Below are 2,186 nucleotides of genomic sequence, written 5' to 3' on the forward strand. Positions count from 1 at the left end.
TCACCAGGACCAGGGCTGCATGTGACCCAGATGATTGACAGGTGTCAGATGTGTCATGCAGATGTTATGACTGTGATGAATCTGGGGGAACTGCTTGATATTAAACGCAGAATAGGGCGCCGCTGTGGTGATGTCCTGAGGACTGAGGACATGACACGCTCGTCCGTCCCTCAGCAGGACTGGGAAAGAAACGCGCCGCGGAGGAGAGAGCAGATACGGGTCCATTCCTTTCTCAGCACGGGCTCTCTTCACTTTATACCGATGGTTCTGGAACCAAATCTTCACTTGCGTTGGAGTCAAATGTAAGAGCTCAGCGAGATGCTCTCTCTCAGGGGCGGATAAGTATCTCTGTTGCCTGAAGCGTCTCTCCAACTCGAACGTTTGCGTCTTTGAAAACAGGATCCTCCGTTTGCGCTTTTTCCCCGAGTCCTCCGAACTCTCCCTATCCCGATCCACAGACTCATCCGTGGACAGTTCTGGATTCAAGTCCTCTGGAGATGCTGATGGCACTGCTGAATATAATTAGAATTAATAACCTGTAGCCTATGCGTCATCGAGTTAGAATAAATAACCAGTTTTGATAATAGACATACAAAATAAAGGTTTCAAAAGGGGGGTTTCGTAGCGATACAATAACATTTCAGTAACCAGTTCTTAAAATAACCTATTTTTTAAAATATTTTAATAGTCTGAACAACATTTTCCCACTATAAAAAACCTTTGTGTAATGAAAATGCTAAATGTTCTTCGTGGAACCATCGATGCCATAAAGGAACCTTTATTTTTCTAAGCGCGAAATTGCGTAAAACCATGACCATATCTATTAAATTCCGACTTTTTTTGTGTGCAATTAAAAAAAAAAAAAAATTATTCGAATAAAATACTGAGCTTGAAGTATTTATCTAAGTAATTAAACTGCATAAACGTACTTGGATATGTGTGTCCACATGAAGATCCGAGCCAGAGCGCATCAGCGGAGGACGCGTGCTGCTGCTTTCCAGAGAGTCCTTCATCAGCCTCATCCTCAGTGTCTTCAGTCACTGATCCTTCGTCGCTCGTGTCCGGGAGGTCTAAAATATCACGGACAGAGAACCCTGACTTGCAATTCCTTAGGGACATTTTCCAATCCAATAGCCAGTGTCAGTGAAGTCAATCCAAAAAGCGTTCTGGGGAGTTGAAAATGACGATCCGCGGGATTGGACAACGCGCGTGCACACGGATCCAGGCTCAGATCACAGATGCTCCTCGGATGCTATGCAGTGCTTGACCCAACCAATCCATTAGTCTGGTCCATTTAAGGTCGCAGGTGAGTGTTGGACCGGCAAAGCGTCCCGAAAAGGCCTTGACGATCGAGGGCGGATCTCTGGAGTCAAGTGTGAAATAGTGAGTTGAGCTTCTATCAGCGGAACACCAGAAATGCATGAGTGGGATGAGGTGACACGACTAAAATGGGAGAGATCCCCCCCAAACTCATTTACATATCAGAAGCGTCCGTGGCACAAATGGAAACCCTCCGTTATAATTATCTTTAAAAACGCACGCTTTGCACATCGTAAGGTGTGATTGGTCGGAAACATTGTATGTTGTGGATGATGAGCTGTCCGTGTTGAAATGGGATTGTTTAAAATGGCAAGTGGCCAAATTATGGAAACCTTTTGGGTCAATATTTTGCTTAGAGCTTAAGTCAAGTAGCAAATTCATCAAGCCACCGACCCATATTTGCCGACAAGAGCCGAATCCTGTTACTGACCTCCTTCAGATTGCATGTTATATGCTGTTGGTCATTGATGCGTAAAAGCTTTTCGTTGATAATGACGCATTCAGATGTTTGAAATTAATGGAAGCTAAATCGACATACTTCACTGCACACTTGTTTTAGAATGATCACAAAGCGTTTATTTTTAGACCGAAACACATCATTATATTTAGCCTGTATTTTACAAATGAGTTCTGAATCTGTTGCCGGTTTTTGGTTCAATTATTATGGTAACATTTTACCAATAAAGTTTCATTAGTTAATGTATTAACTAGCATGAACTAATAATGGTAAAACATTTGTTTCAGTTTTTATACATTTTTATATACAGTCGTTCATTGTTTGTTCATTTTAATTCACATTGCATTAACTAATGTGAACAAATACAACTTTGGATTTTAATAATTAATAAATGTTGAATTTAACATTA

General features: G+C 41.6%; 1 protein-coding gene across 1 annotated transcript; it reads right to left on the reverse strand.

Annotated features, from left to right (window-relative positions):
* On the reverse strand, positions 1–1,119 carry nkx2.2b (NK2 homeobox 2b; the record flags this gene model as incomplete). Its single annotated transcript, XM_079639510.1, has 2 exons — positions 1–509; positions 930–1,119. The coding sequence occupies 2 exons, from the start codon at positions 1,117–1,119 to the stop codon at positions 1–3; spliced, it is 699 nt and encodes a 232-aa protein (XP_079495636.1).
* Positions 1,120–2,186: the final 1,067 nt, after the last annotated feature.

This window comes from Phoxinus phoxinus, assembly GCF_949152265.1.
Source record: "Phoxinus phoxinus genome assembly, chromosome: 16".
Classification (NCBI taxonomy): domain Eukaryota; kingdom Metazoa; phylum Chordata; class Actinopteri; order Cypriniformes; family Leuciscidae; genus Phoxinus; species Phoxinus phoxinus.